The sequence below is a fragment of the Ruditapes philippinarum genome, unplaced genomic scaffold (genome assembly GCF_026571515.1).
Source record: "Ruditapes philippinarum isolate M1 unplaced genomic scaffold, ASM2657151v2 ctg696_1_1_1_1, whole genome shotgun sequence".
In the NCBI taxonomy this organism is placed as follows: domain Eukaryota; kingdom Metazoa; phylum Mollusca; class Bivalvia; order Venerida; family Veneridae; genus Ruditapes; species Ruditapes philippinarum.
The window spans coordinates 1-24,291 of record NW_026854942.1 but is presented as its reverse complement, the minus strand read 5'-3'; the positions used below and the strand labels follow the sequence as shown (position 1 = coordinate 24,291).

The following is a 24,291-nucleotide window of genomic DNA, read 5'->3' as shown; positions in this document are numbered from 1 at the left end:
AGGTTGTGAAAACTATTACACTGGAAATAATAACTTCTAAATTAGGACTGGTTAAATAAATCTGTTAAATTTCACTTGAGTACAAGAATGAACTAAAACGCCCGTTTAAATTTTAGATAAGCTATTGAAGCCGGAACTTCAATGACCTTAAACCTTATTCAATAGCGGTACTCTAATAGTATCTATACAAAACATTTCGACATTAACCCATTACTTCATTAGCATTTTGTGAAAAATGGCTGTTTGTATTGAAAAGTCTCCCGTTACAAGTTCAAGTTGCTATTAAACTATAAAAAAACTGCTTCAATACTAATCAAACTTGGCACAAATGTTGACTGGACCATTGCCTTTGTAACAACATGTTGAGGCTTAAATTTTCTGTTACCATGGCAACGAGGGGACATCTCAAAATTGCCAAAAATACTATTTTGCGTTGATTTTGCCCATCAAAATTGATTTCAAAGTGCTGCAAATTCTCAGTGGATTGAGATAGAGTCAAATGCTTTTCAGTGTTGTTACACGTTCTGGGGTCATTTTTAGCCTCTCACAAGTCCAAAACTTTCTTGGCGATGAGGGGGACTGCCACCCTCTTCAAACCCCCAATGATATTTTGTGTTTGCCTCGGTCTTCTCTACTTATCATGTACGGATTTCAAATGTTTATGCACGATGACTATTTATACAAGATATTTATCCATTAAAATTATTCTGTACAAAGATGTAGAAAGTCCTTTTTAAGCTGTCCGTATCATCTCTAAATTTCGTACAAAGCAGACGCGTCCCAACTTTATTAAATATACATTTTTTTCTACAGTGTCAAAATGGAAAAATGCTCAATACAGTGTAATATCAAGTACCTGACTTAAGTTCTTCAAATATAGATATAAATGCTTTCTTATGAAATTTCTTGTCTATACAAGTACAAATGTTGCGTCAATTGAGAAGCTCCGCACAAATATTTGCTCATTACAGATACCTTACAAAATCATTCCTACGCACTGGTCATGTTCTATTCAGATTAAGTACTATTTTCCATTATTTTTTCTTTTGTAAATCATTTTTTTGCATAATTATACCTATCGTATGAATTGTCCACGAGAGAGTGGCCAGATATTCAATTAAAACAAATGTTTTCACTGATGCCTACCTGGTAAGGAAAGTAGTTCAATTGAATACAAACAAGACTTGAAAATGTTATGTGTCATGACAGTAGCGCAACATTGTTCTGTTTGTGTAACGACTGTAGTCAGTAGTATAACATGATAAAAATATTAAAGCATGTACATTTGTTATTCGCCTATAATGCTACTCATTTTCTACAAATATCAACAACTAATTATGGTAAGAAATATAAACAAAAGGGCCAAGATTGCCCTAGATCGCCCACCTGACCCATCGAACTCATACCTAGACAAGCATTCTGACCAATTTTCATGACAGGTGTGTAAAAATGTGACCACTAGAGTGTTAACAAGGATTACCCATATTTGAGCAGTGTGACCTAGTTTTTAACCCCAGGTGACCCATATTCGACCTTGACCTAGAAATCATTCATCAAAACAAATTTTCAGCCTAATTTCCAGGATATTTGGATCATAACAGTAGCCACTAGAGAGTTAACACGATTTTTATATTTTTAACTCCCTCTGACCTAGTGTTTCATCAGAGATGACCCATGTTTGAACTCATCCGACATTTTCCAAGAGAAGCATCCTGACCAAGCTTGATGATAAATGAGTCAAAAATGTGATCACTAGAGTGTTAACAATGTTTTTTTCTCTCTATTTTTAGCTCCTGTGACCAAGTTTTTCATTCGAAATGACCCATGTTCAAACTCATCCAAGTTATTACCTAGACAAGCATCCTGACCAAGTTTGATGATGATTGAGTCCAAAATGTGACAGCTACAGTGTTAACAATGTGTTTTTTTTATTTTAGCTCCTGTGACCTAGTTTTTCATCCGAGATTACCCATGTTCAAACTGATTCAAGCTATTACCTAGATAAGCATCCTGAACAAGTTTGATGATGATTGAGGCAAATTGTGACCGCAAGAGTGTTAACAAGGTTTTTCTATTTTAGCTCCTGTGACCTATTTTTCTTTCGAGATGACCAATGTTCGAACTTATCCGAGTTATTACCAAAATAAGCCGTCTGACAAAGTTTAATGATGATTGAGGCAAAAATGAGACCGCTAGAATGTTAACGAACAAGTGTGGACGGACGACGGACGACAGACGATATGTAAATAAGCCAAAACAAAAACCTTCATAGACTTTACTTTTCAAAATGTCCTTTGCATATTATAAAGTTTTCAATAGTTAATTTGATTTTACCGAAATTGTATATCATAGATAAATGGGAGGACAAAAGACATTGTCCATCTTGAACTTTGGTAGGTTTGCTAGAGATTAGAATATTAAATGTATTTTCATTGGAACATACAAAACAGTAGTCAAAATGAACAAAGTCTTTTTGTTATTTCTATAATCGTAACAAATAGTAGCAAAATGGACTAATATTACATGCACTGTTTTCATGTCAAATTAAAAAAAAATGGTTTCTATTAATACCACCTGGGATTTAAGATACAAAAGTTATATGTCAAGTCCAAGATAATACTGAAAGAAGAACACACACTCGAATGGAAAAAAAATGGGATGAATTTTAAAAAGACCAAATTCAGTAATTTTTGTGTTATACATATATATCATGGTGAAACATTATTTATCTCTAAAATGGAAGACTGTTACCTGAATTTTAGGCAGGTATGAGGAAATTTACTAACATCATAATAGTGGGGGGGAGTCAAAGATATTAAAGCTACTTGACATAAGTAGTAAATAAAGAGCTCTTGTTCATTGATTTATTAGGAGGTCAATCTACTATTTTGTTTAATTGCTTTAAAACCCATAACACCTCATGGTCAATCTGCAGACGAATGTTTCTGCTGTTTAAATGCCACAGTACTTGGAAAATCAACATTCCACTCATACCACCATAAAACCGATTACCTTCAAACAAAAAAGAATCAACTTCCTACAGAAAAATTTCGATAAATCAGGGTCGATTTAAATATTGACGGTAAAAATGTCAGAAGTGCAATCAGGGCCGTAAAAAAGATAGGACCTATATACCGTAAAGACAATTTCAAAATGATAATACTATGATATAACAATTCTTGAAAAATGGTGTGATAAATTTATAAAGAGTGCAATTTATTGTTGAATATGTTTGCATTTCATTTCCTGCAATATTCTCCACTTTGAAATGTATTACCATAGCACGACACGAATGACCGTTTCGTTTAGATTTTCGGTCTTTCACAATGTTAAAGTCATCAAGCTATTTATAGCTTTCGAAATCATGCACAACACTAAAATACATACATAACACACTGTGTACTATAAACTAACAAGTTTTTTCCTGTAGAAGATTCAAATTTAAGAAAGGAATTTCCGAATTTAAGTTTATTTTTTGTCTTGTCTTTTATACTGCTTTCCCAGCGACTGAGGCGTGGAAATTCTTCCCGTACTCATTCATTAATATGACATGCTGCGAATTATCAAATGGGAAACCAATACATGACTTTACATAATAGAGATAGGAAGGAGTTCTTGATTCCGAATTTATTTTTGCTGTAAATCGAAGGGATTAATTAATAAAAATCGGGTCCAAATAGCCAACAAAAATAACTCAACGCATGTGGCGCGGTGCAATTAATCATGAGTGTCTATCGTAGAGTAAATAATGAGTGTCTGTCACATATATGTTTTAAATTAACTATCAAAAAAGTTAGTAAACAAAACAATTGATGAATACAGGTTTTAGAAGTTTACTTCTTGTGATAATTTGTACTGTTGCTGTTGCTTTTAGTAGAGTCTTTTCTCTGCTTTACCTTTTTGTGATAACTAATAATGTCGCAAAAATATTCAACATTAGGAAAATAACCATATTATGTTTAGCTTAACGCTTCAGTACAATATAATTTCAAACGTCGTTTATTTTACAATTTTAACGTTATGAGGTTAGCAATAGCAGATGTTAAGTCCGTATGAAAGCTGTGAAACAGTTGTCCCGTACTCTCATTTTAGTCTTGTTTTATTTGTCTGATCCTTCTACGCCATTGATTCAATCACATTTCGTGTTGAAGATTGAATTTTGCCAAAGCTGATGCAAAGTATAGACGTATCGAGGTATTTTTTTCCTGGTTAAAATATTTTAGGCGGATTTTTTTTCCGGCTAAGAATTTTCCTAAGGCGGAATTTTCTCCTGCTAGTGCTTTCCTTAAGCTGATTTTTTTCCTGGTTAAATTTTCTTAGGCGGATTTTTTTCCCTCTACCCTAACTGTTTTCCTCCTAAAAAAATTGCATATTTCGCAGCGTATTCCTGCTTATAGGAGGAATCTGTGATATGTAAACCTGAAATGCCTTAGACGGATTACGCCTAGTAGCTAGGCAGAATTTCTGCTTTTTTCAGGGCGGAAGTTTTCGTACGGGAACAGCATACCTAGCTGAGAAAAATCTCCAAAGAATTATATGATTATATATGGACAGGTTATATACTTCTAAGTTAGCGAAGGGCGACTTTGGCTCATCTTGGGTATCTTTAAGGGGTATTATGTTAAGTAATGATTACGGATCGATAAACCTTAAAAGTGATTTTTGATAATATACAGAATAAAAATCAAGGGAGATATATATGTATATCAAAGTGGGTTATATGATGGACCTCATATAAGATTAAGATATATTTGAGCCGCGTCACGACAAAAACCAACATAATGGGTTTGCGACCAGCATGGATCTAGACCAGCCTGCGCATCCACACAGTCTGATCAGGATCCATGCTGTTCGCTATCAGTTTCTCTACTTGTTATACGATTTGTAAGTGAACAGCATGGATCCTGATCAGACTGCGCAGATTTGCAACCACTATGTTGGTTTTGTCGTGACGCGGCTAATTTAACTTTTAACATGTTAACACCGAACTGGATGGGGAAAGAAGGATTGACAATTTTAAGAGTGCTAAAATGATTATTGTAACTGTTTTTATTGTACATAATAGGAATATTGCTATATCATTGTATTCTACTGTTTGATCGGACTGGTTGAAATTCATAGAAATCCAGCTGGGGTGAATTTAATATAAAATAAAAATAATATTTGTTAACGGATGTATAAATTAAGCTGGATGATATTAATATTTTGACCGAACGGCATACCAAAAAGGCAGGCAGTATTAATAGAACAATAAAAATGACAATCGCAATATTGTGGACAGGGTCTTTCTTTCTATTTGAAAGACCCTGCTGTGGATTATTACATAATTTAATAGAAACAGAATAACAAAGGGAATACCTAATCAAGGTTTCATTATTTAACAAAACATATATTTATTAAAGACCTGTCAGACAGATCTTGAAACAAAATAACGGTCCTTAAAGCCCAGGTCACATACAAAAATAGTAGTCTATGCCTGATTATGAGCTGACAGATAGGGGAATTTTGTAAAGGGTGGCTAAGCCTGTCTGTTGTGATAACATGTCTAAACAGTACAACATGGTACATTTTAGCCACCATAAAATTTTCTTATCTAAAAAAATCTAGCTATTTTTATTCGTACAAAAATATAGAAAAAGTACAATGTGTAATTAGTAAAGTGCATGTTCACTATACATGTTTAAATAATGAAACTATTAATAAATGTCGGTACAGCCGCGGTACGGTATTCAGAGGGTCACGGGTTCGAGTCCATGTCAGGATGCATTTTTTACTCACCCTGTGACTGACATACATTTGTATAGCCCAGCTAGAAATTAATTCACAATGCTAAGTAATCCTGGGAAATTCGAAGAAATATTTGCATACACAATAGGTTTATAACATCAGTATTTAAACACATAAAATGTGTAAGCGGCCGAATAGCTCAGAGGAACTCAAGAGCCGCGGACTGGTATTCCGAGTGTCAGGGGTTCGAGTCTCTGCCAGACTGTTTCATATCAATATAAATCTGTTAAGAAAAATGGGAAGGAACTGTCTAAAATAATTATCACCCTAAATAGGATTCGGACAGTCTTTGGTGAAACGTCAGTAGATGAATTTGTAAAGGGGTGGGGGGGGGGCGGTGCTAGTCTGATTATCATCACATATGATGTCTGACGAACGTCATATCGGTGCTAGTCTGATTATCATCACATATGATGTCTGACGAACGTCATATCGGATATATTGATACGCATATAAAAACTTGTTTGCTGAATTTCAAAAATGTTGCAATTAAATATAGTAATTGAATCTTATGCGTATGTAAAATAGGATTAAAACTAATCTTCGGCGTAAAGCATGCAGAAATCTGACCAGGTCACAAACTTTAAAACTTAAATGTAAATATCAAAATAATATTTCATTATATAATATTTTATTCTTTGACAGGGACACTGAGCATCTTTTACATGTTTAAGAAACAAGAATTTTACATAATATATCTATCTAACATATTCTTTTACTTCTCAATAGTAACAGACGCAAAACACGGTACTTAAACGCTTAGACGAACGCAGACGCACGCAAAACGTTTCTGGGAATAACAAACGCACGCTTTCAAACGCACGATAAACGAAAAACGATATACGAAAAACGGTACACGTTAAACGCTTGTAAACGATGCACGCTTGAGAAAGCGTTTCAACAAACGCACGTTGCACGATATACGCACGCACGTTACACGAAAAACGGACGCACGAAAAACACTATTTTTGACAACCGAAACGTTCACCCTACTGTACTTCAATGCAGTTGAAGATATACAGTAAGGCATAGTTGCCCATTGCTTCTTAGGGACCTTCACTTTTCCAGATTTTAAATCTTATCAAATGCAGATGTTAAGTCCGTATGAAAACTGTGAAACAGTTGTCCCGTACTCTCATTTTAGTCTTGTTTTATTTGTCTGATCCTTCTACGCTATTGATTCAATCACATTTCGTGTTTAAGATTGAATTTTGCCAAAGCTGATGCAAAGTGGGTCTGAGTGATATAACATGTTTTTCATTATCCTTCATTAACAGACTCAATATGCACTTTACATTGTAATTTTGTCGTTTTAATTGCTTCCTAGGAATACCCCCCCCCCCTTCTAGATTATAGTACAGATGTAAAGTGCGTTGTGGAACTTGTTGTTCAGTACCTCAATTTTGCGTTGATATATATTTCTGATACTTCAATTAATTGATAAAAAACAATAAGGGGTCCGCTATTGCTAGCGGTTGTTAGGGGTGTTTAAGTTTTCCATCATCCCGAGGAACAGATTCACTTAAACAGAATATGCAGCTTTCATGTATTGTCGTTATTTTTATTGCTTCCGATGAATCTCCCCTTTCCAAACCTTTGTCGTAAAGTAGTTATTTAATTGCAACTGAATATATTAGTAAAAAAGCATTGTAAATTTTTATGAACATTTGGACATTCCTTTCACTTGATTTGTAATGTAATAAAGGTGTTTTATGCATAGACATAAACATACATTTTAGTATTCTCTAAGAAGGGTATTTACAGTTAATGTCCTATGTAACAACGTGCTTAACATGTACAATAAAGAAACAAGAAAGAAACATACCTTTCACATTGATAACTACTTGATTACTTAACGAAAATCCCTCCTTACATGCCCAAATATTTCCATGTTGTGATCTATCAACTTTAATCAACGTTAAAGTAAAGCTTCCATTTCTATGACAATTCCATAAATATAAAGAACTGTTATTGACAAAGCCATGTGCCTGACATGTCCCGTCGTTTGATATGTATATATGCGCCCAGATAACGGCATCATCATTTATGCTCCATGCCGATACGTGACCAGTTAATGAGCATGTCAACGTGACACTAGAATTTTCAACTACATCAATACTCGTCGGTACAAGTGTAACTTCTTGTAGGAATACACCTGTAAAATAAGACTAGAAATGTGTCATCATGCCACGGATGCCCCCGCATGCAGCCAAAATTTCAGATGGTGCATTAATTATTTTTTTCATTTTAAGTTCAAAGCCCTTAAAACTTTTCAATGTTAACACAAACCATTTCCATACAATGTTCAAGGCACTGAAATTATTTAGTCTTAACCTTTTAGAAATAGCATATTGCATATTTGTAGCCAAAATAATGGCTAAAAGAATGAGTGCTGAAACTGAAAGTTCAGAATTTTTCCAACATTCAGGAAAGATAAGTTTGTCTAAAATCATTGAACCATGACCAAATTCAAACTTAAACTGCTTATTCCTAAGATGTATCTATATTATTTTCAAAGTGAAAGGGACATAACTCTGCCAAAAAATCATCAAACCATGACCAAATTCCAACTTGACTTGCCCATTCCTTTGACATATCCATATGTCAAATTAAAGTTGAATATGTAACACTGTTGGGTAGATAATGAACAGAAACTGTAAATTTCATATTATTTTCAAAGTGAAAGGGGCATTACTCTGCCAAAAATCATTGAACCATGACCAAATTCGAACTTGGCCTGGGCATTCCAAAAACATATCCATATGTCAAATTTGAGTTGAATGTGTTGTACCATTGGGAGATAATAAACGATAACTGAAAATTTCATATTTCTTTCAAAGTGAAAGGGGCATAACTCTGCCAAAAATCATTGAACCATGACCAAATTTGAACTTGACCTGCGCATTCCTTTGACGCATCCATATGTCACGTTTGAGTTGAATGTGTTGTACCTTGAGGGAGATAATGAACGGAAACTGAAAATTTCATATTATTTTCAAAGTAAAAGGGGCATAACTCTGCCAAAAATCATCGAACCATGACCAAATTCGAACTTGACCTGTATTTTCTCATGACATATCCATATGTCAAGTTTGAGTTGAATGTGTTGTACCGTTGGGGAGATAATGAACGGAAACTGAAAATTTCATATTATTTTCAAAGTAAAAGGGTCATAACTCTGCCAAAAATCATCTAACCATAACCAAATTCGAACTTGACCTGTATTTTCTCATGACATATCCATATGTCAAGTTTGAGTTGAATGTGTTGTACCGTTGGGGAGATAATGAACGGAAACTAAAATTTCATATTATTTTCAAAGTAAAAGGGGCATAACTCTGCCAAAAATCATCGAACCATGACCAAATTCGAACTTGACCTGTATTTTCTCATGACATATCCATATGTCAAATTTGAGTTGAATGTGTCCAACCGTTCTTAAGATAATGAACGGAAACTGATGATGACGGAATGACAGAAGGACGGAAGGATGGAAGGACGGAAGGACGGAATGACGGAACAGGGTAACACTATATGCCCCGGCCATTACATGGCGGGGGCATAAAAATAAAAGTTCTATATATCTATTTTAAGATACGTATTATTATAACTTTAAATACAGTATAGACAATGAAAAAAATCCTGCGTTATCAAATTCTTATGAATACATTGGAAGGTGTTTTTTATTTGCTTTCAAGTTTTGTTGTTTTTCTGTTGTTGTTTCTTCGTTGTTGTTGTCATTACATTTCTATATTTATAGTATTAAAACCTAAATTAATTTAATAATTTTATATATCTTCTTTCACAAATATTTAATATTTTTATGTTATCCAGTTTTTGCAGGATATTATCTCTTTTAAAGATAATTTTAACCACTGAGCTAACTTGAGCATGTTAATCTTTGTTACTTGTGATAGACTTAATAAAAGTAAAATCAAAAACCTCTTTGGAAGAATATTCTGATGTTGCATAAGGATATTTATGCGTAAGTCGCAGAACCAAATATTTGATAATCCTTAATATTTCACATAAATAATAGTTATTTACATACGTTTTTTAATGTTTTAATTCTATCTCATGCAAAGGCTTATTTTTTGCTTCTCGGCACATTCCATATAAGCCTAAAAGTACAGTTGATCGTACAGGTTACCATATATAAACCTAGGTTATCCAATCTTGCCAAACTCTATGTGAGTTAAGATAACGGCATAGATTAAGAGAAACAAAATCTTAGTTTTTAAGTAAATTAAAGAAATATTACCTGGCAACCCAAATAAACTAAGTGTGGTCAATCGAATAAAATAACACCTGAAACCCATTTCTTGACTTAGTTTTGTCACACTGGAAAACTAAATAAAAACATTTTATACTGATTTTTAAGTCTGACAAGAATGTCAACGTAGTACATCATATGCACAAACTAAAAATTTAAAGGTGCATTTCACAAAATAGAAGCTGCTACACTTCATTAATAAAATTGGTTTCATATTGACTCCCGTTCTAACTTTGCTGTACACACGACCAACATGTGTTTCATAAGTGTAAATACCTGCAACCTGATTATGGCGAAATTGAAAGTACTATTGTTGTTTGGCGTTAAACTCGGCTATTGTGTCATCCGAACATCAACAGAAGATAATTATCGCTTTCAGGACAGTCCAAAATGACAAAATATGTGTCCTCATTATATAACGGATGCTTTTATCCAAACTGCATCTTCTTTTATTAGATGATAACTATTGTGTGACCGACATACCTAGCAAACCGTAAGGCTATAACGGTAAAAGTTTGTTAGCGCACCCGGTACCGCATTTACTTGTAATGATTTTTAACAGTTTAACACTGTGACATACAGGAGCTAATTATAGTCCTCTTTTGCCTGTTAACACTCGAATATGAACTTGAAGTGTTATCGTTGGGTAGTCTTTCTTAAATAAAGATTTCTGAACAATACTTGATTAGATTTACAACAAAACCTTTTTTAAACAAGAGCCCGGTTTGAGCCGGGTGATGCTCCCGGAATAGGTTTTGGACACAGGAAAGTACACCTCATGAAGTTTTAGAGTTATGTTCCTGGAAAAAGTTTAAAGTCCAAAATAAGGCAAGGCAGAGTTACTGTTCTTTGCACTGCACTTCTAATCAATGTGATCTATCAACCTACAAAGTTTCTTGATGATATCTCTTATGATTTCCGAGTTATGTCCCGGACAACTTCAAAAAGTAAAAATAAACAAAGGGCAATAACTCCAGAATTAGGCAATGCAGAGTTATGATTCTTGTGCACTGCACATCTACCCATTGAGATATATCTACCTACAAAGTTTCATGTTAATATCTCTTATAGTTTTACAGCTATGTCCTGGACAAGATTTTTCTAAAAGGGGAGATTATTAAAAAATGAGGCTTAACAGAGTAATGGTTTTATTTGCACTGCACCTCTACTCAATGAGATCTATCTACCTACAATATTTCATCTTGATATATCTTATAGTTTTAGAGTTATGTTCTGGACAAAGTTCAAAGTGTTAAAATTAACAAAGGGCAATAACTCCAAAATTAGGACAAAAAGAGTTATTGTTCTTATGCACTGCACATCTACCCATTGAGATCTATTCACCTACAAAGTTTCATGTTTATATCTCTTTTAGTTTTAGAAATTTTTCGGGGAGCATAAAAAGTTAGTGAAGTAGTAGATAGTACGGTATTTAGGATTTTTTTATATTTATAAAATGCAGCTTTAAATAAAGGTTGAAAGTAAACTATCACACATTATGTTTAAAATCTGAGCTAGTTACCAAGACATTAATCTAGAATAGATTATAAAAAATGTCAAATGTAAATATTTATTTAAAATAAAATATATACAAATGAACATGTATTGTTTAAACTTTACTTACAATTAACACGACCTATCAGATTTCTACAAAGTTCACGTTTGAAAAGCACAAATATTGTTATCACTTCCTGATCAAGTCTAAGTATGTTATTTATTTTACTTCCTGATCAAGTATATATTTTATCTAAAAATTCTATTTACAAATTTAACGTTCAGGTAGCTTAACACATACTATTAACCGCTATCAAATTGTGGTTTAAATGAATAAAATTCTTACTTCTACAAAAAACTAGCTCATTGCTATTAACAATGTGAAATGGTGATTCTTTTCATGAGAATGATAACTTACATGATTGAAGATTTTAATTTAAGGGTATCATTTTTTTAAACTATTTTTTTAGAATTTTCGATTGCATATACAATATTGCCTACAATTTCCGCCTCTAAAAAAAAGAAAGAAAAAAAAAACAGGTGTTTATCTTAAATGTCAAGATTTTGAATATCATTTTTGTTTTCGTCATTACTTGGGCGCCTCAAAAAATATTTTCGGATATTTTGTTGTTATAAATATGTTCCGCATGAAAATGACATAGGTATATTATATGATACTGAACCTTGTGTCATTATAAATGACTTTTTTTCAATTAACCGAGGTCGTAGACAAGGTGATCTAATCCCCCTGATATCTTCCAGATTTAAGCATTGAGAATGAGACAATTTAAAGATGTTTAAGGTAGAGGAATATAAAATTAAGCAACTGATTTTCAGATTTTTTTGCTTATGTTTTTTTACTTTTCCTTGATTGATCCAAAAAGTCTCTTACTACAGTTTTAAAGTTATGCAATATGTTTTCAATGATTTCAGGATTGAAAGTAAATTCTGACAAAACTTAAGTTATTTTGATACTAGGCTTTCTTAAAGACAGTACATGATCCATTTAGACAAAATGAAAACTGACATGGGTTGACGGACAGTTTAAATTATTAAGCTTGATATGTGTTATAAGCTAGCGATGGCTTTATTCAATATTGACAAAGTGTTTAGCACAGGCAAATTGTTTTTTAAACTGACAATGGATAAAACTAAAAATGCCTTTTGAATAGATGTTATTAAAAGTCTCCCCGTACATTGAAATAAATGTAATTTCGATCTTTAAAGATCGTTCAGCGCGACATAATCGTTTCTTCTTTTCAACTTGGGTGGTTGCAGTAATCCTACTTGAATAATTTAAAATCACTCTTAAGGATTCTGTTTAAGCCGGGGGCGTGGATGCTATATTTTCAATTATAATTATCGTCCATGAACAGGCTCAATCAAACCGAGCCTGCAACATGTAATTTTTTCGTGTTGTGCTTTCTTTAGGGATTCTGTTTTTCTCTATTTTATATGACTTTGTAAAGATAGTATAAAACAAGTGTGACACAGGTCATTATTTTATAATCATAACTTGTAAGCAGAAAATCGACACTTTAATATGAAACAGGAATCAGATTTGTCAATGTTTTTTGATGATATAATTGATCAACAAGGTGTTTTTGTAGACTTGGAGCAAGTGACACTTTATCAAATTTTCAACAATTATGAAAAATATGAAAAATGATATTTTGTTTTTAGAATCGGAAAAGATATAAATGTTTGTCAAAGAGAATGAACATGTTACCTACATTTATTGGTTTTAGAAATAGTCTTAAATTGGCATGAAATAACTACAAAATACAAATTCGACCAAACATGTAAATAAAGGATGCCATATTGTATAAAATCTTTACTTAACTTATGAGATACACTAAATAAATTCACCCCGGAACAAACATTGAACTATGTTGGTTATTTTAATTTTTATAATTGTTTTACATAATATATGAAAATTGATTAAATATAATGTATATCATGATTATATTTGTATTTACTTATGACTATGTGATGCTTGTTACACTATGTTTCTATCATGTAAGGTATCAGCGGGATACCCAGATCTCTCATACACATAAAGGGGTAAATAAGCGGGGTTACCTAATCAAGGGATTAAAAAAATAAAAAATAAATAAAAAAAAAAGAATTATGTATATTCAATCACCTAAAAATAGTTAATTAATTTTCATTTTTATGACGGAAATTCCAGAGTGTGTTATTGAATCATTGCAATCAATTCTATAAATTTAAAATATTTATATATTTCACAATAACAAACACAAAATTTGTTATATAATAAGATATTCTCCGCTTCTACAGCAATGATGTATTCACGTTTAAGGAGTATAAAGTTGACCTGATATAATTATTAAAGATCAAGTTTATGCTAATTCAATAATCATATACTCGATTCTTAAAGGAGGTTTACCATAGAAAGTTTCTGTTCTGTTTGTTCTTCTACAGAATAAATTGTTCCGAAACAAACTGTTATGCGGCTTTATCAGGTACTGGTTTTACATTTTTTGCAATATTTTTTTCTGAATGTGTCTTTTGCGTAAAAGGAAATATACAAACATATTTCTTTCAAACTGGTAGTTTGGAAGTATACTTTTTTAAAATTAAATATTTATTGTGTGAAGTTCAGGCAGGAGATATATACGAGCGGTGTTCAAATATGAATGCAACAGGGTCAATTTTCATAACTGCTTAAAACAGTGCTAACATAAATATCTCAATTCTTCAAATACTCACCACCATGTACTATACAAAGTTTTAGTATCTAAACCTAATTTTTAAATGCGTTTTCAAAATCTGTTTGAAGTAAACTGTTTAGACACTGGAAAATAGCTGAACCAAGACTTTTTCGCGTTTGATATTTTTTCCAGCAAGGTGATTTTTGAGACTCGGAAATAGGAAACAGGTACAAGGGCAAGATCTGACGAATAAGGTGGGTGAAGAAGCTTGACAGCTTTTTTTATGAAAGAACATGCCTTTGTAAAACATGGCATTTACAGATTTACTTTTTGGTACGGCAATATGAATAGCAGGACCTTGATTTGTAAAGAAAATAACATACATGACCTTTTTGACGCTCATGGTTCGTTTTGCTATGCAAGGTCTTTGACTTTATTTGGTTGTCCATATTTTGTTATGTATATTTTACTTGGGCGCATAAAAGTGAACCAACGTCTCAACGCCTGTGATGATATTTGAGAACGATCAATTGTTGTATTAAGGGAGGTGTTTCAAAAAGGGTTTGGTGAGTCTTACCCGAACACGTTTTTGCTCTTGTATCCATCTGGCACTTATCCTTCACATTTTAAATCACGTCTGAGAACTGTGAAGCGGCTCATACAGAGATACCACTGCATTTAACTCTATACCTAGTTGCAAATCTTGCATCAGTAGCAATCAAATCCTTTACTTTTTCGACCTTTTTTGGCGAAGTTGCAATTTTCAGACGGAATGCATGAGGTGCATCTTTTACTGAATCCACGCCATTTTTTTAAATGGCTTACATCATCGTGTGACAGATGGAAAAGAAAGTTCAATATGCCCATAAACACGGCATATTTCATTATACCCCCGCACAACAAAGTTGTAAGGGGGGTATACTGGAATCAGCTTGTCCGTCCGGCTGTCCGTCCGTCCGGCCGTCCGTCCGTCGGTTTTTTCTTGTCCGCCCAATAACTTAAGATTCCTTTGACCCTTAGTCTTCATATTTGGCATGGAGGTTAGTCATGATTAGTAGATGACCCCTATTGATTTTGAGGTCACTAGGTCAAAGGTCAAGGTCACAGGGGCCTTGACTTCAAAAAGCTTGTCCGCCCAATAACTTAAGATTCCTTTGACCTACAGTCGTCATATTTGGCATGGAGGTTAGTCATGATTAGTAGATGACCCCTATTGATTTTGAGGTCACTAGGTCAAAGGTCAAGGTCACAGGGGCCTTGACTTCAAAAAGCTTGTCCGCCCAATAACTTAAGATTCCTTTGACCTACAGTCGTCATATTTGGCATGGAGGTTAGTCATGATTAGTAGATGACCCCTATTGATTTTGAGGTCACTAGGTCAAAGGTCAAGGTCACAGGGGCCTTGACTTCAAAAAGCTTGTCCGCCCAATAACTTAAGATTCCTTTGACCTACAGTCGTCATATTTGGCATGGAGGTTAGTCATGATTAGTAGATGACCCCTATTGATTTTGAGGTCACTAGGTCAAAGGTCAAGGTCACAGGGGCCTTGACTTCAAAAAGCTTGTCCGCCCAATAACTTAAGATTCCTTTGACCTACAGTCGTCATATTTGGCATGGAGGTTAGTCATGATAAGTAGATGACCCCTATTGATTTTGAGGTCACCAGGTCAAAGGTCAAGGTCACAGGGGCCTTGACTTCAAAAAGCTTGTCCGCCCAATAACTTAAGATTCCTTTGACCCACAGTCTTCATATTTGGCATGGAGGTTAGTCATGATTAATAGATGACCCCTATTGACTTTGAGGTCACCAGGTCAAAGGTCAAGGTCACAGGGACTTTGACTTCAAAAAGTTTGTCTGCCAAATAACTTTAGATTCCTTTGACCCACAGTCTTCATATTTGGCATGGATGTTGATCATGATTAGTAGATGACCCCTTTTGATTTTGAGGTCACTGGATCAAAGGTCAAGGTCATAGGGACTTTGACTTCAAAAAGTTTGTCCACCCATTAACTTAAGATTCCTTTGACCCACAGTCTTCATATTTGGCATGGATGTTGATCATGACTATAAGGTGACCCCTATTGATTTTGAGGTCACTGGGTCAAAGGTCAAGGTCACAGGGACCTTGACAAAAAAAAGCTTTTCTTCTCAATTGCTAAAGAATGTCCTGTCCGCAATGTATTGATTTTGACATTTTCACATTTGAAGCATGTAGAATACATAACTTAGCAATGCACTGGCTTAGTAACCTCAGATTTGGCAGGGAGGTTGTCCTTGAGCTCTCAATGGCCACTGTTGATTCTGACAAAGTGGTATGCGGGGGTATTCACGCCATGATAGTGGCAGTTCTAGTTAAATATGTTTTTGCCTCCTCACAAGGAATACAGCGGTTCTTGAAACAGGATAATATTCGGTCAGTTTCTAACCAATTTAGCCTTAGTATACACAAGTAGATCGCGCTTTTGTCAAAGCTGGACTGAACTGATTCACACATGTATTGTATCAATTGAGAGTATGCACACGCATATATGCGTTACATGTACACAGTTTGTGCAACACCTGGTTAATAGCGAGATATTGGCCTAGTTGCATTCATATCTGAACCCCCCTCGTAGCTATGTACAACGTTATTTACGAGAAAATGTTGATTGATGAGATTTGCATTATAAGTAGTAACATGTCTGAAGACAAGATAATGAAACATATATTCTTATCTAAATTTCTCTTTGCAGTATCGCCAACGGCCAAAACGCGGAGCTTTTATTACACATGTATTTGTAAAAACATTACAATTTAAGAACAACAAAATTTCGTTGATAATATTTTCATTAGAAACCAACAAAAAAAAAAGAAATCATGGACACCAATTATCAATTTATTTGGCCAATTACTTTGATAATCGAAAACATAAAATTAAGACCCTAAATATAAGATCTATTTATACTGGAAACATGCAAAAGCGTGACATGCAAAATATACATGTCGATGGATGCAGTATACATTAAACAAAATTAACAGTTTTTGTGGTTGTCGTTGTTTTCTTTTTATCACGTTTAGATTTTGCTTCCCTTAAAAGGTATTTCATTTGTCAAAATGTTATACAAAATGAATCAGATTATTTTAACATTATTCACGCTAGATTCATGAATGGTATACATGTGAACATTTTTTTTATGATAAATGCTTGTCGTATGGTGTTTTTTTTTGTTAAGCTTATTCTCAAAGTTGTGAAATAAAGAAACTTGTGTTGTAGGAAACATCTGTGACTTATATGTACGACATTTTTGCAGCACCTTGAAAACAATTCATCTTAATTTCATTTGTTATCTCTAAACTAGCCTATTTCGAAGTTTATATCATGGTGTATTTTGTTTTAGTAAGGGACATCACTGTTCACGAAGTACGTGTCTATCCGTTTGTTAGATGTATTCTCCCTCTATGTGCATAATATTTTATTATGTAACAACGTTACCAGTGTATTTGATATTTTGCTCTAGCACAAACTGCACTTCTGGAAGAAATAATTCTGATTTGTTATCATTTCTATGAAACTAAACGCATTTATTGTTCTCATGGAAGTTAGTGACATATGCAAATATATATAAATATATAATGCATGTAGCATATATAATGCATGTAGCTTTCAATTATTTTGTTTGTAAGCAAATGGAAATATGTATATTGACGCAAAGCTATATATCAAACGATTTTACATCCTTGACCTCCGTTCTTCTTGCATTCAGTCACAAAACATTATACACCCTTTATGAAAATCTGTAAGATATTAATCCTGTGACACATTTTACTTTGTATCATTAAAGATACGATTCATTTTTTTCATTACTTAACATCTTCGAAGTCACTGCGCAAAGACAATGCCAGGCTTATGCGCAATGATAGAGGTGATTTAAACACCCATATGTTATTTGTGACATTAAAAAACGCACTCACGGCTGTGGGTTCAAATGCTGACAGGGACTTCGGATTTTTTCATTTTGGGAAGCTATCCATCTAGCTTACAGAACGTCGGAGGTTCTACTCAGGTGCCCGATCGTGCCTGAAATAATGCACGGAAGGGCACCTGAGGTCTCCCTCCACAAGTAAAGCTGGGACGTCGCTAAATGACTTATACTGTGTCGGCGTGACGTAAAACCCAAACAAACAAAATCGCACTGTTATTTTAACTAAGAAAATGGTATGCTTACTTTTTAAAACACAAATTACAAAAATTGTCAATCTATACGTCATCGCTGTGTTCCTGACATTTACCTGAAATAACAATTTATGGTAAGATAAGTACACAAGGTAAAGCTACATACAATGTTAACAAAAATCTTTACAATACCCGTTTGACAGAAATATATTTGTATGTTTTTGTTAAAGGCGAATGTTGCATGCACAAAATCAATGCTAACCAATAATTATCCTCTTTTGTAAAATGTACCTGTTACATTTAGCATATCTGACACATAAAAGAGTTTACTTATTATATGTTGTGTTAAATAAATATGTTTAAACCAATATTTAGATGGATGTAACAGTTTGCCCATGTAAATATATTATATATCCTGCTACGGGTCAGGCTTAACGAGACATAAAATAAACAACCGGGTAGCTCAGTTGTAAGAGCTGCGGAAGCTATTGCAAGGGCACCGGTTTCGAGTCTATATCAGTTTGCTGATATTTAACATCCTTTGATGTTCAGTGCCAAATGGGGGTATGTGAATCGATATAACTCTTAGTCAATTCTTCTCTGTACGTATTAGAAAAGACGGGTACGTCACTGTTTGGAAATTTTCGGTGACTTAAGAGTAAATGTGTTAGAAGCCAGATAAGTAAGGGCTGTGGACCGGATGTAGATAGTGCTTCAACTGTGATGTAATGATTTTAATTAAATGGACATCGATCATAGAAAATAAACTTCCGTGTAAATCATTATTTGATCCAATTTATCAATAGTTGTTTGGGTTTATATATATATTGTTTGGGTTATATATATATATATATATATATATTGTTGGTCGCAGTCAGTAATTAAAGTATTTTTTAATAAATTAATAAACGTTTAGATTCGGCTAGCGCCACGTTTAACGTACCTTTAAAAATATGTGTGCTCGTCGCATAGGATGAGTGATGTACTGAACAGTGATTAATAACTTCATACTATTTAATATGTATATGTAATTAAAAAAGAGCTCTACTTACCTAAAAAACGTATTGTAGTATTTCATATTATTTGCAACCTTGTATTTAAATTGGGCATAGGTAACCCGCATTTATATATTGTGCATAGGTTTGCATAACTTCCTGGTTTAAACATTTTGTGTAAATTATATCTTACATGTACATAAAATAAACTGAAAAATAACATGTAGGTCATTCAGTCAAATAAAAAATCTTCTATTGGTTTTCTCAATGTTTAATATCTAAATAAACAAAAAGAGATTGATTTTTAACGACACTCTACTACCGAAGTACTTGTTAATGTTTTACACCACCTATTATTTGTCGCATTAAAGATAATTTAGTATAGCACATGCATTTAATTTTATAAAATATTGGACTGAATTACTTGAATATGATTCATTACGCATCACAGCTTGTTAGGTTATCTAGGATTTATATTGTAATTACCTATTGAGTTCTGTCTGAATCTAAATGATACTAGCACTGTGGAAGATGATATTAATATACATAACACAGACATCGTTGTGATGGACATGTACTGATATATACAATTATTTAACTTTCAAATGGTATTTTCATTTAAATATTTTGATTTCCACAGTATGTTCAAAGTATGTAGAAAGCATATTAGGTATTTTGTCATGTGTCATAATATATTTATTGATACTGGCGCGGTTATTCAGGTTTGTAATATCAAAATTAAAGTATGCATTAAATGCACTTTTGACATGAACATATATTCCATTGATATTTCCAACCCAGATAGATTCAGTTTAATTATGTGTATAACGTGTAACTAGTGATAACAACATGCAATAAAAAATGATAATATTATGCTAATAAAAACTGATGCACTAGCCTAAATGGATTATATGTGACAACGCAGAGTTGCATTCATACCGCATATCGTTAACGTCATTTATTGTGTAAAATATAACATTGTACTCTTGAAAAATGTAATAAATGACTTGCCAATTACAAAATGATAATGCAATTGAATTCAATTTCCTTTCTCTGACATGATGGTAATATGATGCCAAGGCGATATTGCGCTTTCTGGAGCTCAACGGCCAGATTTCCATTCCAAATGTAAATATTTTTTTTTGCGATCTTAGATTTTTATAATTTTTTACATTGCAATTGTTTTCCTTAATTGCATATACTTGTACATGAGTTAATTCAATTGATCGTGGGTTCATTCTGTCAAAATACAAAGGATACAATGGAATTGTATAGACAACATTTCTCTGAATCTCGGAGAATATAAAAATTACAAATGATCTAAACATATGAAATGGAACATAAGGATGACAAAACATTTTTTTGCGTTCAAATGTGCCCAAACATTTCTTTCTTGGATTTGGACAATTGCACTTTAATATGATATTTTCTAAAATAATTAATAATGATAAATAATAGATAACGCATAAGATAAACAATATTTATTATAAACATGGAAAATTGTAAGAGTGTATAATTATATTAACAGATTTTTTTAGGTTTAACGTCACACAGACACAGTATAGGTCATATGGCGACGTTCCAGCTTTACTGGTGGACGTAGACCTCTGATGCCCTTCGGTGCATTATTTCAGTCACGAACGGACACCTGAGTAAAACCACCGGCGTTCCGTTAGATAGCTGGAGAGCTTCCTTACATAAAATATAATTTATTATATATTATTTAACTGGTAAGTTTTAGCAGGTCTGGACACTTTTGGTGTTTTTTTTTTGGAAATTAGATACTTATTCATTATTTATCTATCTAACAGTAAAAATATCAAGTTATTTTAATGAATATGTTATTCATCGTTTGAACTCCAATGCTTACTAGTTAATCAGATTGTTAATGCGAAAATTATTGTTAACTTACGAAAAGTGATATTTACCTTGTTTAAATTTTTGCTAATATGCAACAGGATGAGCTATAGAACATTCGATCAATTATTTAATATTTATACATTCAGGTTGTGAATTATTTTGTCCATGTACGGTATGCAACTAAGTTTTTAACAAGTAAAAAAAATAGAATCATTTGTCGCTTATCGTTTGTAGATTGAAAACTGTCATGCATACTTTTCTGTCACCTTTACTTAGTCTCTCAAATGTTTTGGTGTTTCTCAGCTGTTCATGTTTTCTTAATAGTGATTACCAGTTATTAAACTAGCTGTCATAAGACATTTAATTTAGCGGTATACAAAACAGGCATCGATTAAATATTGATATATATTGTGTTTCAAATACGACAATGAACATCATGTAGCATTGAAGGAGAAAAGTTTAATAGTTTCAAACTCTATGGTGCCGTGTCATTTACTTAATTTGCAATTAGAAAGGCGTATCTTTGCAGCATTAGTGTATTTTTCAAAGGACAAATGAAAACAACTAAGCTTCTTCCTCTTTCCTTACACATACAATGTTGTATCTTTTCTTTCTTCACCACTTAGTGAAAGTGTCACGCAACGGAAGGACAAATTGTAATCTTCCCTCGAAATGTTCGATATATTTAAAGATAGTACTGTTTCGCTCAACATATAAATTGTTGGTTTTTTTTGTTGTTGTTTCTTTATTTGTTTCTTTATTTGGGGGGGGGGGTTGACAGCGCATCAACACATTTTATGTCAAATGACGCCGAATGAGAAAATACGATTTTGACTCAACTCAAGTGTTACCAGCTTAGCAACACCGGGAGTCAGAACCACCTCATGTCCTTCAGCTAAGGCACGCATAGTCTCCTGTTATTCAAAAACATGTAGTTGCCTCTTATGATCACGCAATGATGGACGGCGGCAACACTTAAAGGCAACCCCTCAGCAACAAGGGGAATAGCATATTAAATAAACGGGAATTATCTAAAGTAGATGAACACTAGATATATGTTATACTTGCATTTCAATTCATAAAATGTCACAATATACGTACATTATCGAATTCCTTAAAATATGCTTGAGAAGAGAAAAAAAAATAAACAGAAGGGACACATTTTTTGTTTCACTACAAACACATCGACACTCTTAAGGTCTTACATTTACTTACAATTTCTCATGCCAGGTGCCTTTTTGTAATAACATTGGCATACACAGCCAAATAAAAGACAAACAAACAGTTTTATAACAGCATGTCACACAACACGTATAATCATGTGGTTAAACTTTGTATCTCCTACTCTTTACATCGAAAGCTAGCTATTGTCTGCTTGAATGACGATGTCATAATGTAGTGTAAAGATTTTTTGTTTCACTCTCCAGGATGTATAGTAGTCTTGTTAAATCCTTCAAGATGTAAACTACTCTTAATAGTCTTCGGGATGTACAATATTTTTGTTAAAGCCTACAGGTATTCTATTAATACTTCCTTAACTGTAATAATGTATAGGGTTTATGTAAACAATCGAGTGAACCTTGTCCTCGTCTACATTTAATTTAGTACAAATAAACACTTGATATATACTATTTGTTAAGTATTTGTTTTTACCTCTCTGGCGTGGGTTCGATCCCCGGGAGATGCTTTGGTAGTTTAGCGCGGAGGAAGGTAGTCTAGTACTGGTGTAACTCTCCAGGAACGATGGTTAGGAAACTACCCGCCTATATGACTGAAATACTGTTAAAAAAGGCGTAAAATGAAACAAACAAACAAACAAACAGTATTTGTTTGCATAATCAAATATATACTACAAAAGAACATAGCGGACATTTTTGATTATATAAACATTGATATACAAATTGATATTTCAAGATATGCATGAAATATATTATATGCTACAAGTTAAAAACGATAACAAAACTGACAAATATTTACATGATTTACAAATATTGAAAAGGCAAAGTTTCTTACAATCTAACATTTATATTATCTAAGTTATAAAATGCAATTTTACAGTAACATTTGGTAATATTTGGTATATAATTAATCAAACGGCATAAAATATATAAAAAATCACTGCATAAACATGTGATAAATTTCAATAATTTAAGAACATTAAAGTACGTTTTACTTAGTGTTTGTACGATTGTTTTCAGTATTTGTTAATATTATATTTTATTTTATACATCGTTTATAGATATCACTATTTAGTTCTTACACAGCATATACAGTAATTATGCTGAAAGTTTAAGGCAATTACAAAAATAACAAATATTAACCAGTATAGATTTCATAAAGATTTTGGTCCTCATATTTTCATATTCATATATATTGCTTTATCGAAGTCTTTTTGCCAAGTCTCTGGAGCTGAATCAGCATTAGTTTTCCTCGAAACATCATCACGGTTTTCATCCATTGGTTTAAGTTCACTGTACTGATTACTGTCTTTCAAGATGTTATCAAGTTTCTCATAAGGATTTTGTGGAAAAACTTCCGTACTTGTACCTAAAGTGAAATCCAATGTATGATTTACAACATTTATCTTTAATGTGCGACTTAAATATTCATTAATTTCATGAATTACCAAATGTCGTCCAGTTACAAATATATTGACATTATATTTAATTATAGTTTAAACAAATGTAATGATGTAAAAAAGAAAATTTAATATAATCACATAACCTATTATCTTTAAATATCATGACATAAACGTATTGTCAATAAGCATACATTTATAATTAAATAAACACACACACACACACACGCACACACGCACACACACACACGCACCCACACACACACGCACACACACACACACACACACACACACACACACACACACACACACACACAAACAATTGCATACCTGTGCTGGTAGGGTCATTTGGTTGTATGTTTGCTCCAACTGCATCAAGAAACAAATGCCTTCATATTCAGTTCCAGAATTCATATATTGTGTTGATGATACTATATCATTTAGATCACATAAAATTGATTGATGAAAAGATTA

General features: G+C 33.1%; 1 protein-coding gene across 1 annotated transcript in view; it reads right to left on the bottom strand.

Moving 5' to 3' along the window:
• The window catches only part of LOC132741542 (nephrin-like), a 34,639-nt gene extending 24,492 nt beyond the window's left edge, over positions 1 to 10,147 (bottom strand). Inside the window, exons 1-2 of the mRNA XM_060729732.1 lie at positions 10,049 to 10,147; positions 7,613 to 7,942 (exon numbers count right to left, since the gene is read on the bottom strand). Of these exons, the coding sequence (XP_060585715.1) occupies positions 7,613 to 7,942; positions 10,049 to 10,106 (388 nt within the window). The 5' untranslated portion in view covers positions 10,107 to 10,147. The remainder of the gene's footprint in view (positions 1 to 7,612; positions 7,943 to 10,048) is intronic.
• Positions 10,148 to 24,291: the final 14,144 nt, after the last annotated feature.